This window comes from Nipponia nippon, unplaced genomic scaffold (genome assembly GCF_047370975.1).
Source record: "Nipponia nippon isolate SJK-2023a ecotype South Korea unplaced genomic scaffold, ASM4737097v1 scaffold_3, whole genome shotgun sequence".
NCBI classification, from domain to species: domain Eukaryota; kingdom Metazoa; phylum Chordata; class Aves; order Pelecaniformes; family Threskiornithidae; genus Nipponia; species Nipponia nippon.
Window position 1 is genome coordinate 59,109,865 of NW_028262347.1, and position 20,196 is coordinate 59,130,060.

At 51.6% G+C, this 20,196-nt stretch overlaps 2 protein-coding genes across 2 annotated transcripts; both read right to left on the reverse strand.

Annotated features, from left to right (window-relative positions):
- Window positions 1-881: 881 nt before the first annotated feature.
- MCM5 (minichromosome maintenance complex component 5) lies at window positions 882-10,864 on the reverse strand. The gene is made up of 17 exons (XM_087766178.1): window positions 10,746-10,864; window positions 10,382-10,564; window positions 9,359-9,485; window positions 9,119-9,247; window positions 8,487-8,659; window positions 7,138-7,293; window positions 6,868-7,034; window positions 6,075-6,246; window positions 5,782-5,893; window positions 4,861-5,004; window positions 4,503-4,568; window positions 3,365-3,541; window positions 3,149-3,261; window positions 2,760-2,888; window positions 2,375-2,517; window positions 1,645-1,772; window positions 882-1,195 (listed from the first exon to the last, which is right to left on the reverse strand). Exons 2-17 carry the CDS (start codon window positions 10,546-10,548, stop codon window positions 1,094-1,096), a joined length of 2,205 nt encoding a protein of 734 aa, XP_087622304.1. The 5' UTR covers window positions 10,549-10,564; window positions 10,746-10,864; the 3' UTR covers window positions 882-1,093.
- Window positions 10,865-13,163: 2,299 nt separating this feature from the next.
- HMOX1 (heme oxygenase 1) lies at window positions 13,164-19,497 on the reverse strand. The gene is made up of 5 exons (XM_087765332.1): window positions 19,340-19,497; window positions 18,906-19,026; window positions 16,038-16,529; window positions 15,412-15,520; window positions 13,164-13,898 (listed from the first exon to the last, which is right to left on the reverse strand). The coding sequence occupies exons 1-5, from the start codon at window positions 19,381-19,383 to the stop codon at window positions 13,762-13,764; spliced, it is 903 nt and encodes a 300-aa protein (XP_087621458.1). The 5' UTR covers window positions 19,384-19,497; the 3' UTR covers window positions 13,164-13,761.
- Window positions 19,498-20,196: the final 699 nt, after the last annotated feature.

The window sequence follows — 20,196 nt, forward strand, 5'->3', positions numbered from 1 at the left end:
CCCGATGCTGAACTGTCTTCAGAGTCCTCCACCAGTGCTGCTGAGGGCAGTGACCGACCCGCACCTTAAGTCTTCGGGAAGACGCTTAAGAGAACCAATACTACTTTGCTAGAAGTGACAAAACCTGCAGGGTTTGACAAGAGCAAGGTTGCACAGCAAACACAGAAGTGCGAGTGGCTGCACAAGTCCACCCTGGTGCAGAGAGCGCAGGAGAGGCTCCTGGCAAGTGGGACAACCCTCCCTACTGCCTTTGGCACATGTGGAGGACTGTGGCAGAGGCTACTCGGAGGAGGGCACACAGCTCTTGGGCATCACCCCCCATCCCCACCCTCACTGGGGCAAGCAGGGGGCTCTGCCCATGCCTCCAGCAAGGTTTTCACACAGCCCTTTACACTGCAGGGTAAAGTGTTTGCCTGCTGCAGCCCTTGGAGAGGGGCAGGAGGGATAAGCAAAGAGCAGCTTTGAAGCGGGGAACAGCAGATCATTTTCTTTGCTGCTGCTGGCAGATGGGGAAGACAGATGCAGCCTGCACACAGTGACCGGGTAAAGTGCCTCCTCCACCTCTGAGCCCAACAGGGCAGCCTGTGCCAACAGGACTTATGCCTTAATAGACAGATCAAACCCTGAGCGAGAAATGAGTTTCTGCCTTCAGGGCTGCTGGTGCTGCCCACAGGGCTGGTGTCCTGCCTCGAGGCAAGGCCTCAGGGTGGGCGCTGGGCAGCAGGTAACACAGGGTGAGCAGGAAGGATGCCTTTCCAACCAAAATCCTGCAACGCCACCAAAGGGGGAAGGGGATACATCCCCTCTGTCCATCCGGGCAGCCAAAGACCCTGGGCTACCAATATCAGTTTTTATTTTAATACAAACTAAAAGCTTTCGGAGTTCAAAGAAATAGCGATGTGACACAGTGACAGAGCACCCAAGGGGAACCCTGACCACCCCAAACTCTGGTTCAAGAGGGAGGCTGTGGCTGTTTGGCTCCCCAAGGAAAAGCTTCTTCCAGGAGCAGGCGCTGACCCCACGGGGCACTCTGCCTGCACGTGGGCAGGCGTCAGGGAGCAGTGGTTCCCTCTCCACGCCTGGGAAGGAGAGGTCACTTGATGCGGTAGAGGACTTTGCGTTGCATGCGGTGCTGGATCTCCCCCCGACGCATCATCAGCTGCAGCACCTTGTAGATGGCGTGTTCTGGGTATTTCTGGAAAAGGGGAAAGCATGGGGAGATGAGCCAGCAGGGAAAAGCTCACCGGAGCCCATCAGGAAGCTGCAACCACTGCTAAAGCCTGGCTGTGCCTCTCTGGAGGGAGGGAGCCCAGTGACATGAGGCACTGATGCTTATTTCCCCTTTCACTATTTCAGGTCTGACTGCAGCCAGTCTCACAAATTAAACGGTTCTGGTTTCAAGGGTGGGACCTCAACCTACCCGAACAACCCCAAACCTCAGTGCTTTTGCAGAAAAATGAGTTCTCGCCTCACTCCCCTTAAACTCTGCAATCACATTGCACACCACTCCCTACAAACAACTTCAAAAGCAAATATGACCAAGTGGCTCTCCAGCCACCTCTTGGGGAATGGGTTTCACCCCCAGAGCAGCAGCCTGGGATCCCTAGTTTCACAGCCCAGCCCTCCATGGGGTCCCTGGCCCACCTGCCGCATGAAGTCCTGGACGATGCTGTGCTCCGAGACTTGAGAGCCGATGGCAAAGCGGCGTTTGAGCTGCTTCTCAATGCGGGACAGCATCTCTTGGTCCTCCTGTGTCGTGAAGCCTTCCGCCCCTGCAGGGAGAGGCTCTGTGAGCTCTCTGTGCCGCTCAGACGTCACTCTCAAAGCCAGAGTGCCCATCTCCCATGTCTCCCACCACACCTGCACGTCTCAGAGACTTTAGGGAACCCATGAGCAAATCCACCATCAAAGGTTGTGGAGCTCCAAAGACACAGCTGAACGTGGACCTGACTGCTGGAGCTTCCTTCAAAGCCTTTGCACCACACTGCCTCACAAGGAAACATTGTCTCCACCACCACAGGGAAGAGGTTAGAGGACAAACAGGTTGAGGAACCACCTCCAGCACTGGACTCTACCTTGGGACCACAAGGGGACAGACCATCCCTCCTTGCCCAGCACAGATGGAGACTTTTGGCATCACTTGTCATTGCCCTCCCTGCGAGCCACAGCCCCATGGCCATGACGACACCTTACTGCCACAGGCATTGCTTTGCCCTTGCTCAGAAAGCAGGTCCAGCACCTGCCTGGGGTGTGCCTGGTAGCATCCCCTGCCCCTGCCAGCCTGGTCCTGGGAGGGGAGCTCATCTCTCCTTGCCCTGAGCAGCCAGGCCCAGCATGTCCCTCCTGCCCCCAGCACAGAGCATCTCCCCCTCACCTGACAGGCTGCCCGACATGGCCGCATCAAGCGTGGACACCTGGAAGAGCCGCAAGGCCTCCTCAACGTCCGCCTCGGTGGCGAAGGGCTGAAGCTTCATCTTCCCCAAGGACTCAGCAATGCGCACGATGGCCTCCAGCTGCCTGTGCCCAAAGGAGACGTTCCTTGCTTTCTACTGCAACTCTGAGGGGTCTTCTCCTTCCCCCCGACCCCTGACACCCCCACCTACCCCACTCCAGACACCTCCTGCCCCTCCCTGCGCCACCTCCAGTGTTGCCCTGTTCACAGAGGGCTCCCCCAAACCCCAGCACCCCACTAACCCCCTTCCTGGGCTACCCCAGGTGACTCCCAGCGATGCAACCTCAAGGAGGGCAGGATAGCTCACCGGACGGTGATGGGGATGCTGGAGCGGCGGTCGCTCTCCTGCTCATGCTGACGAGTGCCACTCCGCATCAGGATATAGCGGTTCTTCAGCTTCTCTGCCGCTGCTGCTGACAGCCGAGGGCCACATTTCCTGCAAGGGGGGACAGGAGCTGGTGGCAGCACCGGCGGGGACGGTCCCCTGGGCCGGCGGATCCCCAGGCATCCCTCGCTTCCTTGGGCCACGCTATGGCACCGTTGTGAGCTGCTCTCGCTTCCCTTTTTTCAAGGCAGGGGTTAAAAAAAGGTCACCCAGATAGAGCATTTGCAAATATCGGCTGTGAGGTTCACTTCTCACCATCGCCTCCCACCCTGCAGCCTGTGCGCTGCCAAAAAGTCACGCCTCTCACTCACGTCCGACAGAAGGAGATCAGCTTCTTCAGCTTGTTCAGCTCGATCTCGCCCTCCACGGCCTGGGTCTGTGTCAAGGCGCTCACGTGTAAGGACATCACGTGCTTGGCCAGCGTCTAGGAGAGCAGAAGGCAGTCAGGCAGCAGGAACTTTCCTGTCTCCCCCTCCTGAAAAATGGGGCGCCACGAGTCCCAGCTGCACCTATGCACCCCGACCCACCATGTCTCGCTCCTCGTTGTGCTCATCCTTGACGATGAAGATCATGTCAAATCGGGACAGTATGGTGGGCATAAAATCAATGTTCTCCTCACCCTTGGTCTCGTCCCAGCGCCCGAAGACAGAGTTGGCAGCTGCCAGCACTGAGCAGCGGGAGTTGAGTGTGGTTGTGATTCCTGCCTGCAGGGGGAAGGAGAAACGGATGGGGTCAAGACCACGTCCATGTCACAGCAGGGCTAGAAGGCTATTAACTCATAGTGAAAGGTCCAAAGCAGTTTGCAACGACTCATCCTTAATCACTCGCATTTATATAAAACACCTTAAGTAGCACCCAATTGCTCTGTAATGGTTCCACATTGGAAAGAGGTGGTCAGCACAGGAGCTACATGGGGCTGGACCCACATGTCCTTCTGGAGGAGAACTGGCTTCAGCTGAGATTTGAGCACTGAGTAACTTCATTTAAAACGTCCTGTCAAGGGCAAGGACACACAAGACCCTACCACCAAGTTTGCAACCTGAGACAGAAACTGGGTGGCTGGGGCCGAGTCCCTCTGGGCAGCCCCAGGGGCAAAGTGCAGGTTTGCAGGTAGTAGGGCAAGAGTGACCAACAAGGAAAAGTTATGGTGGGCATTCTGTTACCAGGGACTGAATAGCTAAGGTGTGTGCCAGAGTGACCAGGAGGGAGCAGAGGTGCTATAAAAAAAGGCTGCGCAGTGGAAATGAAGAGAAACTCTGATTTGAGAGAAGAGCTGGCACCAGGATGTCAGGCAGTTTCTGTAGGTCTTCTGAGGGTGTGGAGAGCAGTGGGAAGGAAGAAAAAGAAAGTGACATTAGGCTGTGACACAGGGATATCAGCAGAACTACTAAATCTAGAGGAGCAGAGGACAGGCAGAGCAGAGGAAGCTTGTTTCACTCCCGCTGAAGTTCAGGCTGCCTGAGAGAGGACAACCCAAAGCCTACAGGCAGGGCTGACTGATCTCAGATCAGAGAAACCAGCAACCATCAAAACCACTGCCTGGATAAGCCACTCTAAAACGGGCAATTCTGGCAAAGGATGTGTGACTGCTGGTTGCTGGGCTCTCGGGGAAACCCAGCAGCAAGTCAGGCTCCTGCCCTGGGGCAACACGCAACCACATCTCACCTTAGCAATGGAGATGGTCTGCTGCTCCATGGCCTCATGGATGGCCACGCGGTCATCCTCTCGCATCTTCTCATCCGAGGTGGAAGAAATGAGGTGGAGTGAAAAAAAAAAACAAAACAAAGTCACCATCAGTCACCTCCACTGGCCCTCAGCTATACACCCACCAATGCTGACCCCTGAGGTAAAGCTCTGTGAGGACCACTTGCTCAAGAGTGCAGGAGGTAATCAGAATTTCCCTGCAGCCCCATCCCCTGACCTTCCCCAAAAGAAAGAGAGGCGGCCTCAGGAGAGTAGTTCTCTCCCGGGAGCAGCCCAAGGGCTCTCTTCCCCACTCCCATGCAGGCAGCCCCGCGGGTACCTTGTCGAACTCATCGATGCACACCACTCCCCCGTCTGCCAGCACCATGGCTCCTCCCTCCATGAAGAAACTCCTGGAGGAAGGGTCGCGGATCACCGAGGCCGTCAAGCCGGCAGCACTGCTGCCTTTCCCCGAGGTGTATACCTAGCGGCATGCGGGACAACGAAGGGACAGCACGTCAGCCGCTATGGGACCCAGGAGCACACCGCTCTGGCTGGAGGACAAAGCACCCCTGGCACTGCAAAATCCAGGGCTGCTGGAGGAAACACAAAGGCCTCCAGGAAAACCCCTCAACACATGCCAAAAGCAGACCTGCTGGGTACAGAGCAAGACTATTGCCTAGTCCTGGGCCTCGGACTAAGCAGCTGCGACACACTGGAGGGCTCGCAGACACACAAATATAGGTATTAAGTACAGAACAGGGAGTGATTCATTGTTTGGTGGGCTGCTGCATTAGCTTTGTTTCCCCCCCCCCCCGAGGGAACAACGCAATCAGAGGCTGAGTTTAATAGAGACTACAAGAAAACACAGCTGAAAATATAATTTCATGCCTGGGCTCAGCCTGGAGGTCCGTGCCTGAGATGCAGTCAACTTCATTTGTCCTGACCAGCCAGCCTCACCGCTGATCAAGCCTCAACAACAAACAACAGCACCAGTCACGTCTTTGGATGTCTGCAAATAGCCCGGCTCATATCATAATGAAAGGCATTACTTGCTTCACCTTCCCTCCCTCAACCTCTGTCCTGCACCCCATCTCTTCCAGACTAGCACCAGAAATGGCGATTTGCACCTCTGCCAGCCAGTCTAGCTGTGGATGCACAGGCAGTTATCTGCTGTGACCACAGTCTCATCTTTGGTGCTATGCAGGGAGCAGAAGGAAGAAACAAGCCGCACTACAAGCGGGCACCTCAAACCACCTACCCCAATGGGCGAACACTTCTCAACGAACTTCAGCAGCTGGGATTTGGCCGTGCCAGGGTCACCCAGCATCAGTAAGTTGATGTCTCCTCTGCGCGTCAGTCCATCTGGGAGCCTGGAGCGACAGGGTGGGAAGAAGAGCAGGAGGAGAGATGGTGAGCCTTCATTTTGATAGCCAAGCATTGCTGACAAGTGGCAGGTGGTTGATAGCATCGCCAGAAGACTGTAGGAGGGCTCTGTGTCATGAATGACACCCCTGCCACCACCCTCTCTCTACCAGGCTGACTTTTCCCCACCTCTTGCGAGAGCCGCCAAATAAGAGGCAGGCAATGGCCTTCTTGATGTCAGTGCTGCCATAGATGGAGGGCGCAATGCTCTTGGCGATTGTCTCGTAGATGTTGGGCATGGCAGCAAGGCGACGAAGTTCCTCCTCTTCTTGAGGGGTCACTGAGCCAGCAAAGCTGTGTCCTGTACAAGGATGAGGAGAATGAAGCAACAGTGAAGAAATGGATGTTTTAAAATAATTGACACTACTCCCCCCACACCTGCTACCACCAAAATCCCTTCTTGAAAATCACACCAAGTGCCACCAGGTGGGAAGGGTAGAGAGGGCAGGCATTTGCTATGCCAGCAAGGCAGGCTGCATCCTTAGAGGCTGGCAGGAAAAAGCAAGGATCTTGGGCAAAGCAGTTCTGGAGGAATCAGAGGGAGAATTACAGTCAGGACCATGTTTTAAAAATATAGTTCAATTTTAACTGTCAACTTCAGCCCAGATCATTAGGAATGGCTTAGCATATTCACACTAAGATCAATAAGATAAAAGAACTTAAATATCCTGGAGGACTCAGGCTGAAGCCTCTTTATTTAATATCCCTGAGGAAAAAGTCAAACAGGACATGTAAGTATAGAGCATGCAGGGCAAGTCAGACCCCTGGGCTGGCTTGAATCTTCTGCTATATAAGCAGCAGAGAAGGACCCAGGCTGTGATTTCATACAGTCCTTGCTAAGGGACTGCGTTGCTCAGGGCGGTGGCTCTCCCAACACCAGGCTACCGACACAGACTAGATAGGCACCAAAAGCAGCCCTCACCTGAGCCCTCCACATCCACCTGGATGCCCACCACGCGGATGTAAGCGCTTCGGATGCCCACGCCCACATTGTCACGGCTTCTGTTCTTGCTCTGGGCAGACTTCTTGATGGAGTAGATGCCCATGATAGTGACTCTGTTCCCTGGGACAACTTTGTCACACAGGTACCTAAGAGGAGGAAGGGGAAAGCAGAGGATGGTGGCGGGGGAAAGGATGGCACCAGCAACACCCACTAGCCCGGCAGGGTGATGGGGGGAGACCACGCCGGTACCTGTCGCAGTACAGCTGCAAGTGCCGGGGCATCTCCCCATGCGGCACAGCGTCTGGGGACTCCTGCAGCTTCAGGACCTGGAAGTCCACGCACTTGCACTTATCTGGCATGATGAAATAGGGGTCCAGCGGACACTTTGGGCGGCCAGCTTGTTCTCTGTGAAGAGAGATCAATCAGGGAAAGCTGCTGGCACTCAGGAGCCACCTCTGTAGAGCGGACAGCGGTGACAGAGCCCGGAGCAGCCACCCCACCGAGCAGTGCCCAGCAGGCAAGAAGAGCAGTCACACAGGGCTAAACCAAAGGCTCATCAAGTCCTCGGTCTCGTCTTCAACAGCTGCCAAAAGCAGGCATGAGAACAAGCCAAAGACAGGGTGATACTTGCCTGAATACTCTCCCTGCCTCCCCCCTCTCCCCTGCTAGCTAAAAGCAGGGAGGAAGGTAATTCATTAATTACAGAGAAGGTAACAGTATAGACTGGGCAACATGGCAGGGCATTTTTCTTTATAACCTTGCGAACAAAGCAAATGTTAAGTGGTTTCCGGTAAGAAAGCAATTAGCGATGTGACAAGGCTGCCATCAACCTCCCAGTGTCTTGAGACGCATCTGCCTTGCTAGACTACAAGCTCTCTGAGACAAGGAGCACCTCCACGTCCTGCTGCCGTCTCTGTACATCTCTACCGATGCCTGACTCCATGCAGGCAGGGACAGGGCTTTTGGAGAGGGTAACAGGAGAGTGCAGATGCACTCATGCAGTCAAGCATCAGGAGCAAGGCACTGTACAGACCACATGCAAGAACGATCCTTATCCTAAAGACCTCTCAAGCTGCATTACAGATAAGGTGCAGAAAATAAATACTGCCAGGCACGAGCTCAAAGACACAACCCACCACGATCGGTTGGCACAAGAGCTGCCACAACGGCAGCCTAATGCTCACTGTTCGCATGGGCATCAAGACCTGTAAAGCAGGATTTGAAGGTTAGTAGCAAAGCATCCTTACAGAAGGTAATGCAAAACAGCCCCCTGAGAAAGAGGAACATGGAAGCAAGAAGTTTCTTTGAAAAAGATAAGAACTCAATAGGAAGTTAGGAGAGCAGCTTAATGCAGCATTATGGAACAGCTGGAAGCAGGAATAAACCTTTAGGTACCACAGGCAAAATGCCCTACAGATAGAAAGAACTCATGCAGCATCATGACCAGTGTGACTGTAGACGGATGGAGCTAAAACCTGGTGGCCACGGGTGCACGCAGGCACAAGGGCAACTCAAAGGGAAGAGGCAGCAGGAGGAGGGGACGCAGCCATTTTTTCCCCCCACCAGCCTGCTGCATGCATCCCCATGTCAGTCCTTACGTGTTGCATTTTCTGGGGAGAGCGTAACCCTCCAGGCCTGGGCGCACCGCAATGTTGCTGATGGTGTTGCGGCAGCTGCGGCACTGGATGGCTATTCTGGTGGCTTTGGCTCTCACAGGGGTTGCTGCAATTACGATCCCAGGGATCTTCACAAGGTGGGACATCTGGTCGGACTGAAAGGGAAAAGGTGAAGGGAAGGCGAGAAAGCCGTCACTGGAGGATGGATAGGAAACTAAAGACGTTAAACACATTTCTTTCTTGCTGCACTTCGCACATTCATGGAACTAAGGTACCAGAACAAAAAAGCCTGTGCTTCTTGACAATGTCACTCTCTTGCTCTATGGTAGGGGAAGGTTGCAGGACTTAAGCCATGCTGATTTCAAAACAAAAGAGAAAAGGACACAACACTCCATGCAGAACATCACTAATAGCAATAGTGTCCACACAGCAGCAATCAGTAATAACAGTCCTTTCCAGTCAGATTTAAGTTACAGAGTATCCCTGCTTGTAAATTAGTTTACATCCCATGCCCTGAACTACATGATCAAGCACCGAAAGCTTCCCTGCGATCACACCCCCACACAAGCAAGCCCTGCCACTCACTGCTCAGCATGGCAGCAGATTCACCTCACCTTCAGGCTACGGATGTTGGCTGCGTTGGCATCCGATCTCAACATGACCTGGATGTCTTGGAGAGTTTCCTCCCCTGAAGGACGAGGACGGGTGACCTCATCTGCGACTTCTTTTGCTGCTTCTTCCAACTACAAAGGAAACAACTAGGCTATTATGGGTATATTACAGTGTATCATCAGGGCTGCTCTCACGACATGACAATGTCAGCGCGCCAGGTTGCCAACCTCCTCCATCCTTACCAGCTGCAGGTGCTCCGCTGGTTGCTTGTACAGATAGTCAGCGAGATCTTCATCAAAGCTGGCCAGGTCTTCCATCTCCACCTCCACCCAGTACTGACTCAGGTTATAGTGCCGTTTAAGCTCATCCCTGCAAGGCAGTAAGTGGTAAAGGTTTGCAGGGCAGAAAGCACCAGTCACGCACAGTGACCCTATGACAAGCAGGGAGCAGAGAAGGCAGGTTCTGCAGGAAGTCCTTGGTTTGGAAAGCAAATGGGGAAAATCAGGAGAGTGCCAAGAGAAGCCTAGGGGGACCTGGGCAAATCTTTCACCCAAAACGACTTTGAAATGTGACATAAGACCAGGGACACCAGTGCTTGCAGTGACAATGTAAAGTACAGTGCTATGCTTTACCAGTTACACGAACAGATAGGCAATTAGAAAACTTCTACATAGGATAACCTATTATACCTACACTATGATTAAAAAAAAGAAAGTAATAGCATAGCAGGCAATGTTCTCCTTAAAAAAGGCAGGGTGCATGAAATTCGGTGATTAAAGGTGAAAGATTTTCCCACTCCTTGCATGATACATGCCCATATTCTCTCACAGTTGTGTCTCCAAGCTGCATAGGTAAAGGGACAGCCAAGGGACCTTCATAGCCTCAGAAGGCACACGTGGACACTGCTACACTGGTTTTAATGGATACAGACAAAACTCCAGACCAGAAAGCACTACAACTTGAAGACAGACCTTGAATTTCAGAACTAGGCGCAAGTTTGGCAGTGCAGATACCTCTATTGCTACCTCCGCCACTGGCTGGCAGCCTAAAAATTTGGGAGAACACGAGACCTCAGTTGTCCTATAAGGTTAAATAGGAACAATAACGTTTCTTATACTAAGAGCTCTTTACGGTCTATGGGAAGAAAAAAGCTGACACGTGCTATTGTATTCCTGGGGTGTGCATAGGAGGAGGGAGGTTAACAGCAGATCAGATGGGCAAAGAGGAGTGGGTAAGGCACAGGAGAAGAGGGGTCACAGCAGCACCTGTATTTGAAGGTGAAGCCCGTCCGGTCCGTGCCCACCCGGTACTGCCGCAGAAACTCCTTGAACCGCTTCTGCAGGTGCGACTTCCGAACCTGCCCCTCGTCCACCGAAGCATCGCCCCCAAAACTGTCGCTGTAGTAAATGCCGGGGTCGTCGAAGCCGGACATGGCGACTGCTGCTCCCCTGTGGGGGGAGGGGGGAAGGGGGGAGAGCGCAGGGTCAGCCCCAGCCGCCACCTCCCCCCCGCACCCAGCGCCCCACGGGATCCTGCCGCCCCCGGCTGCGCCGCACCCCAAGCACTACCCCGTCCTCCTCTCCCACCCACGGTGCCCCACGGGACCCCCCTGCCCGCTCCGCTCCGCACCTCGCTGCCCGCGGGAAGCCGCCACCAACTTTTTCGCGGCAAAAGCGGCGCGCGGCGGAAACCAAACTACTGCACGGGGCCCGCCGCCGCGCGCTCCGATTGGCCCGCCCCCCGTGCGCCGCCGCGGATTGGGCCCCGGCAGCCCTCCCGCCCCGCCCCAAGAGGAAGCGCGCGGCACAGCCTCTGCCGCTGATTGGCCGGGACCTTCCGCCCCCTGACGGCCGGGCGCAGTTTGGCGCGAAATCTGGGAGAGAAGGGCGGGGGGAGGCGAAATGGCGGTCGGGCGGGGCCATTGTGGCGGTGCGCGGAGGGGGGAGCGAGTGAAACCATGGCGGGCGAGGGGGGGAGCGCGTTAGTTGCCCTCAGGCGGCGGGAAACGTGGGCGCTGCAGGCTGGGGGGCAAGGTGGAGGCGTTAATTACTGAGAATAAAATAAATTACTGCTGTGGGCTCCTTGGGGGCAGCTGGAGTCTGTTGTTGCAGGGTTTGGTGGGGTGGTTGGGCCAGGGCCAGGGCCAGGGCCATGGAGGGCAGGGCAGGGCAGGGCAGGGCAGGGCAGGGCAGGCGGTCTGGCCGGGGCCTCATAGGGATGGCAGTGGCTGTGCCGCAAGCCTGGTGGCCTGCGAACAGGCTGCTGCCTCAGGATGTGTGTTCTCCAGGATGCTTTCCTCCTGACCAGTCGTGAATTTTGGGGGAAGGCTGGCAGGTTGTTGAGTTTTGGCCCTTCGAAAATGTGGTAGTGTGCATCCTACGTGAAAACAAAGCTGGGAAGCATGGTGTGTTGCAAGGGAGGTTTTCAGTGCAGCGGGTGGAAAATAAAGACCATCTTGTTGCTGCAGAGAAACCAGATCTATTCATAAAGATCATAGTTGAGTACAAGCAAAGCTTTAGTCTTCACCTCCAAAGACTTCCTTAGGCTCCGTCTGGAGTCCTTCAGTGTGGGACAGCACAACGGCTGTGAGATGCTCAAAGCACCGTACCTTTTCTGCCGTGAGCAGGGAGGGGATGATGTCAGTCTGAATCCAGATTTCCTAACTTTGAGGTCACAGTTACAATCTCTTTGGGCAACGGAGAGGGGCTGAGTGTGGTAGAGTGCATTTCTGAGCCCATGGGCATTTGTTTGCACGTTTGGGATGTTTAGGTATTCAGCACGGTTGAATGAACATAATGATTTAGTTGGGGTGGGTTGGAGGGACTGAATAGGTGGAACTTAATATAAATTTGAATGAATGAATAAGTTCTTGTATTTGAATAGCCATCAAGCCTCATATCCCTGCTTTTCAAACATCTGGCTATCTTTTTAAAGAATTAACTATTTTTTCTACCAGGGGTTGGCAAATGGGTCCAAGCAGAGAAGTATTAAAGGGGATTTTGGAAGGGATATGGGGTAGATAAGAGCCTGAGAATAATGACAGTCCCTTTTTCCCACTGTTTATTCTCAGTAGGACCTGCCTTCTGATTTGTGCTCTTTGAGCAGGTTCAGTGCTGGTCGTTAAAACAGATCAGTAGGAAAGCATGTCTTTGGGATTAAGGTCACAGCCAGAACAGGCAGCATCATGGAGACAGGTTCATCATAGAGGCTTTCTGTTAGAAAGAGAGGAAGGACTCTGAGGTGATAGATAGTGGCCTTGTTGGTACCTGCTGTGCCATAGCTGAACTGCAGCCTCTCCTGCAGTGACACTTGTGTTAGAAGACCCTCTGAAGCAGATAGGGCCTGTGGCCATAACAGTGGCTGGCCACGAAGCCAGACCTCCAGATCTGCTTCAGCAAAAGGTGGGGAGAGAAAGCTGCGTGCATGGGATGCTCCAGCAGCACCCTGTGTTCGGATTGCCTTTAGCAATGCCTCGTGAGTACCGAGTCCTGGGAGTAAGTTGGGTTGGTTTGTTACCTAGGTGAGGGCATGCAGTTGCATGCGTGATGTCTCCCACTTAGCTGCCTCATAGGATCAAAACCTAGTGTGCGTTTTTTTTCTGGGGGGTGAAAACATACGTGGTTTTCTGATTCATACTGAAGTTCTCGCAAAGGCAGTCTGGTAATGGAGCCCTTAGCTAGTAGCGGTCAGGGAGAGCTGTCCTGGTTTAGACCAGCTGAGGGTCCCATCACTTTTTGCTTTTAATGGAATAGCAACCAGCTCTTACGTACGGCTTCCACCCCTTAAAGATACTTTGTATGCTCACAGAATTTCGTGCCATTTCTAGAAATAGAGACCAGCGTGTAGGAGCTGAAGAAACCTGCCCCAGCTTGTAACGAGTTATTGTTAGCACCGAGTGGGAGCAGAGTCTGGCTCTGATGATAGCTCCCACTTTCGTCTATTGTAATGTCTCTGGAGGAAGCAGCTCCAAAAGACATGAAACTGGGAGGAAGAAAGACACCCATTTCTCCCCAGGTAAGGCTTTAATAATAGGAAACACCCGGCCTGAAGACTTTACATTGAAGTTTATTATGTATATAAATTATATAACCAGACAAGAGAATGACACTGTATCTTCAACAACCGTCTTCTGCTTCTTGAAAAGCAAAAATGATTGGAAAAAGGATTAATAAAGACCTACTAGTGTCATATAAAACAGTCTATAACCCACAGGAGCCATATTGCTCCACAGAAAAAGTGATCACAGTATTATTTAGCAGTATAAAAATTGAGCAAACAGAGCTCCAGGGAGCTTCATATTTCTGAGGAGAGACAGATGTCAAAGCTGCATTTCTGATCCTGTAGGATTTTTGCAGGCACTCTGTAAAGCAATGACAATTCTTGGCCATTGTTTTTAGCCTTTTCTACCCTTAGTTTTTGGTGATAAGGTTAGTCTCTGAGAAGAGCTCACACCAAGCACAGGAGAGACTTTGCCTGAGCCCCCTTACAGCACACACTGATTTCTGGGGAGAAAAGTTTCCTAATATTAGTGGCAGAGCCAAGATCACAGTACCCAGTCAGCAGGAATTTCTCTCACAAGGACTGGGGAAGGTGGATTAGTTCAGAGTGAGGGAAGGCACGAAGAGAAGGTGAAGGTCCTGCTCTTTCACATGGCAAATAAGCCCACAGCAACTGTCGTGGCTAGGAAGCTGAGCGCCAGGAGCCACCGCACCAGGGGAGTGGTGGGTATTATGTCTGTGTGTCTCCTGTTTGTCCTCTCGCTTTCTTTCCCAGTGGCTGGACCTAGATCAAATAGGGAAAAAAGGAAAAAAAAAAAAAGTGGGTGAGAAGAGGCTGAGGCAAGAAGCTGCTGGTATGCCATGCTTGCTCTCCCCAGTGCCGGAGCAGACCCTGCTGGAGTTGTCAAGGGGAGAAGGAGGAAGCCCAGAGCCCAGTTGGGCTGGGGGAAACAGCGGCAGCAGATTCTGCTCTCCTGGGATGGGTGAAGAAGGGAAGCAGCAGACTTGACCTGGGAGTCACAAAGGCTCACAACCCCTCTGCCTGTACTTGAGTACCAGCTTCTTCCCTTGTTTCCTTACAGGCTTATTAAATGCACTGCCCAGGTCCATCAACCCCCTGATGTGTGCAGAAGACAGCCAAATACTTAAGCCAGAATTTTAAAAGTAATTTTATCTCCTATGTCTCATTGATTTAATTGGTTAGGCATCAAATGACCTTAAACAGGTAGTCCTTAGCACTCTAGACAAATAATTTTCCCAGTACAACTTCAGGATGGGATTCCTCATCCAACACCAAACTTTTCTGAAAATCCTACTTTTATGAGTGTATTGGGAAAGGAGTGGCAGAGTTTCAGAGACCTTTTACTGCCTTTCCCAAAGAGTTTGCTTTAAGCTTCATTGTCTAGAGATGTGCAAGACGAGGTTTGCTTTTCATTCTTTGCTGTGGGAAAACTGTGGTTCAATCCAGTATGCACCGAAAAATCTCCCTTTTAGTTTCAGAATGGGTAGGTCATAAGGGCTTTTTTTATTTGAATCACACGTTATCAGGGAAACCAGCCTCCTCTGTAAACATCTGAGCCTGCTCCTCACTCAGTCACAAGCCTGACTCCCTGAAAAGGGCTTGCTTTTCTTGCAGCTGCTGCTGGGGCTTTGCCCAGTTCGGGACAGGGCTTTGCCAGTAGATGGAGCTTTTTCAGTTTTGCAAAACTGATGGGCAGCCTGCACATCCCCACTTCCCAGCTGATTACGTTACACCATCCAGAACAAAGCTCACTATAAACCCAGCACACTTTCAAGAAGTATTTTCAGTAAATACTTCTGGAAAGCAGGAAAATGACTAGAGGGAGATTTAGTCCAAAAGGACAGCCCGTTGGATAGGGCTGTGTGTCTGGAAGAAACTTCTGTCAGCATCGTGGCATCACAGCTGATCTGGGCCCAAAATTGCAGCCTTTGCTTCTGTGAACTCAAGGACAGTTTTACTTGTTGTCGAAACTCATGTGGCTAATGAACACTTATTAAAACCTAAGAGAAGGAGAGGGGAGTCTCTTCTTGTAAAGCTCCCTCATTGACACTGTTTCTGGAGAGCCCACATGTGTCATCCTTGCTCTGTCATGTCTAGAAGAAGCTTTGCACACACCAGTGCCTCTCCTTGCACTACCTACTGATGGCTGGAGAAGAGACGGGGCAAGCCCCTCATGCTCATTTCTCAGTGGCTTTTACAAATAAGAACAGAGGAAGGGAGGAGAAAAAATACTACAAGCGGCAATGTTAAACACCTGCCCTTAGAAGCGTCTTACCGTGCTCATATGATTTGTCAACATTCCTTTTGCGGAGCTCTGCCTTCGACTGCGTGGGGTGACCATTCTCCTGGCCCTTAGACACCAGCTCCTGCAGTGCCTCAAACACCTGAGAAGAGGTAACACTGTCTTATTATGTGGCCTCCTCTTCTTCTTTCGCTTGACCCCTTGCCCCTGCCCCAGGCACTTTAGGAACTAGAGGAAGACATGAGCCTTCAGTCCTAAGTCTCCTGGCGCTTTTTGCACAGAACATAATCTGCCTGTGGGGTCAAGAGCGCGTCTTTCAAACTCCTTGTTTGCTTTACTCCTTGTTCTCCCTGAAGCTTCCATCTCAGGAGAAGGCTATTACCCATCTTCTGATGGGAAGGAAAACAAGGTACCTGTGCGTCTAGTCAGCATTCACAGAGGACCTGTGGAGCTGTACTATGAGAAAAGCTTTTCAAAGACCAACCTTCTACTAGGCTCCCAGGTTGGACAAGTGTAGCCATCCAACTCTGATTAGCTTGCCCTAACTGACAACTTCCCGTAAGTTCCACAGCAGAAATACTGGCTTTGCCTTTCCCCTGTAGCTATTATCTTGTTTCAGAGAGGGTGTGGGCAGGCAGGGCTGGCTGGTTGTTACTCACCTGTATATTTAGCAGGAATGCTTTCTTGGCCTCCTCCAAGACTCTTTTCTTAGTGGCAAGATCCATCTCGAGGGCATTCATGCGGGAGCGATAGAGCTGCTTGAACTTGGTGGCGTTGGAGACTCCATTGAAGGTGAAGAAAGCCAGCCCTTCTCCAGTGCTGGGCAGCTGGAGGGCTTTTTGGGCAATTTTCTTCAGCACCTGCCCCCCAGACAGGTCTCCCAAATACCGAGTGTAGGCATGGGCCACCAGGAGCTCTGGATGGTTCTTGCCTACGTAGTGGAGCCTATCAACATATTTCTGAGTAGCCTCAGGACATGGGATCTCTTCCCTCCAGTTGCTGCCATAGAAGTACTGCAGGTCTTCCTCCAGGGCAGCTTTCCGGTGCAGCTCCACCGGAAAATACACAGGGGCATAAACTGGGTTGTCCTTATTACGTTCAATCTCTTCCTCCAGTGCAGAGTAGATGAAGTACAAGGATGCCGTAACCAGCTGAAAGAGAAGGAAGAGGGTGAGCTACAGGTGCATCTGTCTGTCTTCTTCAGGTTTTGGGGACAAATCCTGCTAACGAAAAAGTTGTTCATGGGCACACCCAGTATGAATCATGCACATCTGTGATGTTGCAGGTTTCCCATATGGAAAGCAGAGTTGCAAGGGGTAGTGAGATACCGTTTAGCCCTTCCCCTTCTGATGAGGCAGCATCAGGTAAGACCTAAGCCCTTTCCAGCAGATACTGGTCTTATCTGCCCTTAAAAGCCTCTGCCTTCACCTTCAAGTTAAAGGTCTTGCAGCTTGATGTAATGGAAACTGGAGCCCTATTAAATCATGCTTGGTCTATTCTCCTCATTCCCTTGGTCACCAGAGAAGGTATTCCCAAAGGTATATTTTCTGGTGCATTGTTCAACTCTGAACGCTTCAAGATGTGGCTTCCCTTTGTGGGGCCTTGTGAGACGATGACACACCCTGTTTATTTTTCAACATATTCATCCTGTTGGCATCCCACCATCCTGGGAACTGAGGCACCACCACTCTCCTCATTCAGCCTTGCAAGTGGGGTTGCCTCCTTGGTTGCCCCGAGGAGACAAGATAAAAAGGGGCTGGAAGCACAGCCTGCCTCTGAAAGATGCCTTTGTGAAAGAGCGCTGCGAGGCTGTGTGTTCTCCTCTCTATTTTGAACCATTGTTACTGTTGTTTTTCCCAGCTTACGTGATACTTTCTTCTATCTGCTAGCTTTTCCATGTGGCGTAAGACAATCTAGCTGTGTTCTTTCCTTCCCCGGGCATTCTGTTTTCAGAGGCTGTATACATATTTACACCTATACCACTCCTTCCTTACACTGGAATCCCTTAGCAGCAGCAAGGGGTAAAACACGAAGGTATTGCCATACAGGTGCGTCAGGCTTGGGAGAAATCCGTTTAATCTTCCCACAAAGCAATCAGTTCTGCAGTAAAAGAGTTGCTGTTTCAACTTTTCCCCACTGTGCCAGCAAATAGGACTTTGATAGCACATGGGCAGTGGCTTCGTTGTGGAAACAAATATTCCGATTCTGGGGAGCTGCGTGTCACGGCAGATATATAGGTTTGCCAAGAGAGTAAACAAAAATAGAGGGTTTTAAACAATAACCTGTTATCCAGCTTACTGGAAAAGAAACAAAATATGGGAACATTGCCTAACAAATTAAGAAAACATAATGTGACTGGTTGGTTTCAGAGGCAGGTAGTGGTTTAATGGGAAATGTGGGTTTTGAAAACTGTTGTTATTTTTTAAAACCCACATCACATCTTACTCTCCCTGACAGCATGTAAATATCTTCTAAGAAATTGAGCTGTATTCCTGAAGGCCTGACTTTTTACGCTATTGCCAGCCTGTCTCAAAGTTCACTGCCTAACCAATGCCACATTTCTAACAGCAGGAAGTCAGGACCTGAGAATAAATTTATGCTTGACTAAGTATCCTGAATGTGACCTGTCAGAAATAAGTAGTCTTTTTCCTACTCTTGTGGATTTATTTGCCAAGAAACAATTCAACAACAAAGTAATTAAACCACAGGTTGGATTGCTAGCTGTTATTTGCAAGCCCATGCGTCACATCCTATAGCCTCCCAGGAATTTCTGGCCCAGGTGCGTGCTTTGTTTTTGCTCATGGCTTTGTTATATGGCTCAGATCCCAGGAATCATGTATCTAGCCAGGTTAGGTGCAGACTAATACTTGCAAATGTTTCTTTTTCATCTTAAGAAAAGTGACAGGCTCCTACCTGTTAGCAGGAGACATGGGTTGCTCAAACTCAGTCTGCCTTTGAGTTATTATTGTTCACAATCTCAGCTCTGGTATTACCCAAGTGACAACGGAAACATTGCAAAGTTCTGTGCCAGAGATGATCCCACATCCCCACTTTCTCACTATTCCATCATTATTTCTAGCTGTAGCTGCTTAAAGTGCTGTAAATTTAGTATTCTCCCTCTTTTTGGCATTTCAGCCACTCAAGTAACTGCACGCAGTCGTATCTCCATTAACTATAATTGCCAATAATTAACATGCAGGCATTTATGAAGAAAGAGAAAAGCAATTGCATTAATCCTATCAACCTCTTTGTCTTTTTATCCTGTTTCAGCTTGGCTGCCCATCCTGATATTCGCAATCCTGCCCTGCCTTCTGCAAGAGGAGCCAGTAAGATCCTAGGGTGCTGGAGTTTGATGAAGAGCATGTTTTGCACAGGAGGTGCTGATACCAGACAGCTGTAATGCAAAGCACCTCCTTCCTTGTGCCATTCCCAGCCTCCTCCGTTTAGTCCCCGCGCAGCCCCTCTGATCTAACAGTATATTTCCTGGCGAGGAAATCCCATCCCCAAGCAAAGCTGCTACGAAGTACCTTAAACTCGTGGAGTGACACCTGCCCCTTCTGGAAATTACTCATGAACGGTGTGTTCTCCGCCTGCTCGTGCACCTCCTTGGTAGCTTCTTTCATCAGTTCTGACAGGTCCTTGGACAGGCTGGGGAAGAGCAGCAAAACAGATGTCAGTGCTGTTGCTCTCCTCTGGCAAAATGGATCTCAGCTCTCTAGGAAAAAAGGGGGAGACTGGGATGGCAGGAAAAGGAGCAGAGCATTCCTGAGAGCCACGGATGGGAACTGGGGAGCACTAGCATCCGAAATGCTGTCCTGAGGGAGGAAGACTGACAGTGGTGATAGCAGTAGCATGCCATTCCCTGCAGAGCAGAAACAGGAACAGCATGCCTAAAAGCACGGGGAGGAATACAATACTCTTCTGGCAAAAAAATTCCCTCTCATTCCCGTCCCGCTCTCACCTTTCAGAGCTGTGTGTCTGGGAAGTTTCCATGTTTCTCCACATCGTTTCACTCCTCCACTTCCCCGTTGTTTTTTCTTGCTCGTGCTTTCCTCCTTCCCTTCTGCTCCCAGGACAGTGAAGCTCTGAGCTGGGCAGCCCGACTCTCGCATCCAGCTTTATACTGCCAGGCCACGTGAGCAGCCAAACCGCTGACCTCAGTGTGAGTACAAACTTCTTGCAACACAACTGCTCTTCCCTTCCCAGCCTGGCTGTCACCCTCTCCTCGCCTGCAGCCCCAGGGACCAGAAGGAAGTCACCTGATGCCTCTTGATAACTAAGCAGAAACAAGCGGATATCCAGCAACTTCTCCTTCAAGGGTGCCTGGCTCCGTAACCCTTTCAGCGCAGTGCCCGTGGCAGGCAGAGAGAGCCCAGGTGCTGCAAGAGGTGTTCATTGTGCTGGGGCAGCGGGGTTGGACAAGGAGGGGTGGATTTACAGGGCTAGTGCCTGGGGTCGGGTGGGCAACCTCCTCTCCCTACACCCCAGTCTGTGTCCCAGCTGTACCCTGCCTGGGGAGCTGACAACGCTCATCCTCATCTGCCCTAGCATGATTCAGGTATAAATGTCCTATTTCCCATGACTGCGCACATCTTCAGAGAGTTTTTCAGGTAACACAGTACTTGTGGGCCATGGGATGGGGAGCTCAGCACTACAGGTTAGGAGCTTACCCCCTTCAGAGCAGGGAGCACAGCAGGGACACTGGGGGCACCCGGGACAATCCGGCTGCTGTGGCACGTGCATGCACCAGCTCTGGTCTGCAAATGCCAGAACTGCCCTTGCACAGTGCTGGCCACTGGTGAATAAGCCCTGTCACTT